Below are 2,131 nucleotides of genomic sequence, written 5' to 3'. Positions count from 1 at the left end.
CTCTACACACACACACATATATATATATATATATATATATATATATATATATATATATATATATATATATATATATATATATATATATATATATATATATATATATATATATATATTTATATACTTTATAGCGTTTTTTTTAGCGTGATGCCTATCAACGCTCTCAATCTATAATTTTAGGTCCAGATCTAATTTATATCGACAAAAGCCTGATGAAGCAGGAGTTCTTATGTTACAGAGGGTATTTCTACAATCTATTGGTTTCTCAATTGATTTGAAATTGAGATGTTTCTCAGTATTTCGGGATGTTTCCAAAGAGGATTCAGTTATGGATTAGGAATGAGCACGTATCTGCTGACAGTTGCGAGAACTTATAAGCAAAATATCTCGATTCTTTTTTTACAGAGCAACTAACTTGCGACACCGTCATCAAAGCGTTAGCTGACGATGACAGCATCTTTGCCACGATTGGAACCCTAGTTGACTTCCCACAGTACGTCTCTGCGGATGAAACGGTGAGGGAAACAAGTTGCGCTTGCGACAAGCTCATCTCTGCGTACACGGTGGAGTGTAGTATGCGTGTAGATGTATACGAACGAGTGAACACGTTCAGGTGAGTCGGTGTCTTACGCGTCGCCGTTTTGTTTTTCTGTCGGGCCAATACGCAGGTTATGTTTTTATGGGAGTACATGATGTACTGATGTACATATGATGTTTTTACTTTGAGATCGCACTGGCATTGATGTGTTTCGCCAGTTGTCTATTTCTTATTTCTTATGTATTTTTGCTGCTCATACTCAGCCAAAAGGAGGCAGAGGTGGAAAAGTTATCCGCCGAGGGTAAGCGCTATCTGGAGCGTTTGTTGCGATCGTATCGACGTAATGGTCTGCATCTCGATGCCGATACGCGCGAGACGATCACGGAAATCAAGACAAAGATGTCGGAGCTCGGCATCGATTTCTCGAAGGTATCAATCGTAGTGAATATTGCCCTGTGCAATCAGCTATGCCGACTGTTCCTACTTAAATATTCGCTTGTCATTGCAGTAGGACTTTTGAGCGATGCATGTGCAATAACAATGGTACGATTAAAGACCTCACGGCCCACATGATGGTAAATCCGAGATAGTTTGTACTGTTTCCACTGTCGGTAAGATTTTATAATATGCACTATACTCACACGGTTACTTTTTAAACAGAACCTGAATGATGTCAAGGCAAAGCTGGAGTTTACTTCAGCCGATCTCAAGGGTTTACCATCAGACTTCATCGAATCTCTCGACAAGGTAGAAGATTCCGATGACAAATATTTCCTTACGCTATCGTACCCTCACGTCTTCAATGTCATGAAGAAATGCTGTGTATCTGAGACACGCAAGAAAATGAACATAGCTTTCAACTCGAGGTGCTTAGAAGCAAACACTGCTATCCTGGAAGAATTAATAGCTCTGAGGCACAAATTGGCGGGTATTTTGGGGTATGTGAAGTGGTCTGTCTTGTTGAGATTTGTAGACGTACTTTGTAGTACCACTTCTTTTAGGCGGCAATGCCTATATCACAATCGTTGGAATCTGGTCATTGTATGGACACCAGCAAATTACTATCAAATTTAAGGCAAGAGCAAGAATGAGAAACATGAAACCTAGGATCGGTGTTCCTTACGGGCTGGGCTGTTTTCTAAATTAGAGGATATTGTCTAGCTCGACATACATTTTCAGTACTACACGCGTTCTTATTGGCTTTTGTAACCCACATCCAGATACGAGACCCATGCAGATCTGATTACGGAGATTCGAATGGCTGGTAGCAAGAAGGCGGTCAGCGACTTCCTATCGGATCTAGAGCAGAAACTTTCGCCGCTTGCCGCTCAGGAAATGGACAAACTTCTGGACCTCAAGAAGGCTGATTGCGCAGAGACGGGCACTGATTTTAACGGAAATATCAATGCGTAAGTTCACGCGTATACGTAGTATGTCAACTGGTGGGTGCTTTTCTAGAACGTATATATATATATATATATACACACACACACACACACACACACATATATATATATACTATATACTATATACTATATCTATCTATCTATTACTTAATTAAATTATATNTATACTATATATATATACTATATA

At 39.4% G+C, this 2,131-nt stretch overlaps 1 protein-coding gene across 1 annotated transcript in view; it reads left to right on the top strand.

Moving 5' to 3' along the window:
• The window catches only part of SARC_03083 (thimet oligopeptidase), an 8,747-nt gene that overhangs the window by 3,446 nt on the left and 3,170 nt on the right, over positions 1 to 2,131 (top strand). Inside the window, exons 3-6 of the mRNA XM_014303136.1 lie at positions 406 to 613; positions 802 to 967; positions 1,199 to 1,476; positions 1,759 to 1,947. Coding sequence (XP_014158611.1) covers positions 406 to 613; positions 802 to 967; positions 1,199 to 1,476; positions 1,759 to 1,947 — 841 coding nt within the window. The remainder of the gene's footprint in view (positions 1 to 405; positions 614 to 801; positions 968 to 1,198; positions 1,477 to 1,758; positions 1,948 to 2,131) is intronic.

Source organism: Sphaeroforma arctica (genome assembly GCF_001186125.1).
Source record: "Sphaeroforma arctica JP610 unplaced genomic scaffold supercont1.150, whole genome shotgun sequence".
Lineage (NCBI taxonomy): Eukaryota > Ichthyosporea > Ichthyophonida > Sphaeroforma > Sphaeroforma arctica.
This window is presented reverse-complemented; position numbering and strand designations above follow the sequence as displayed.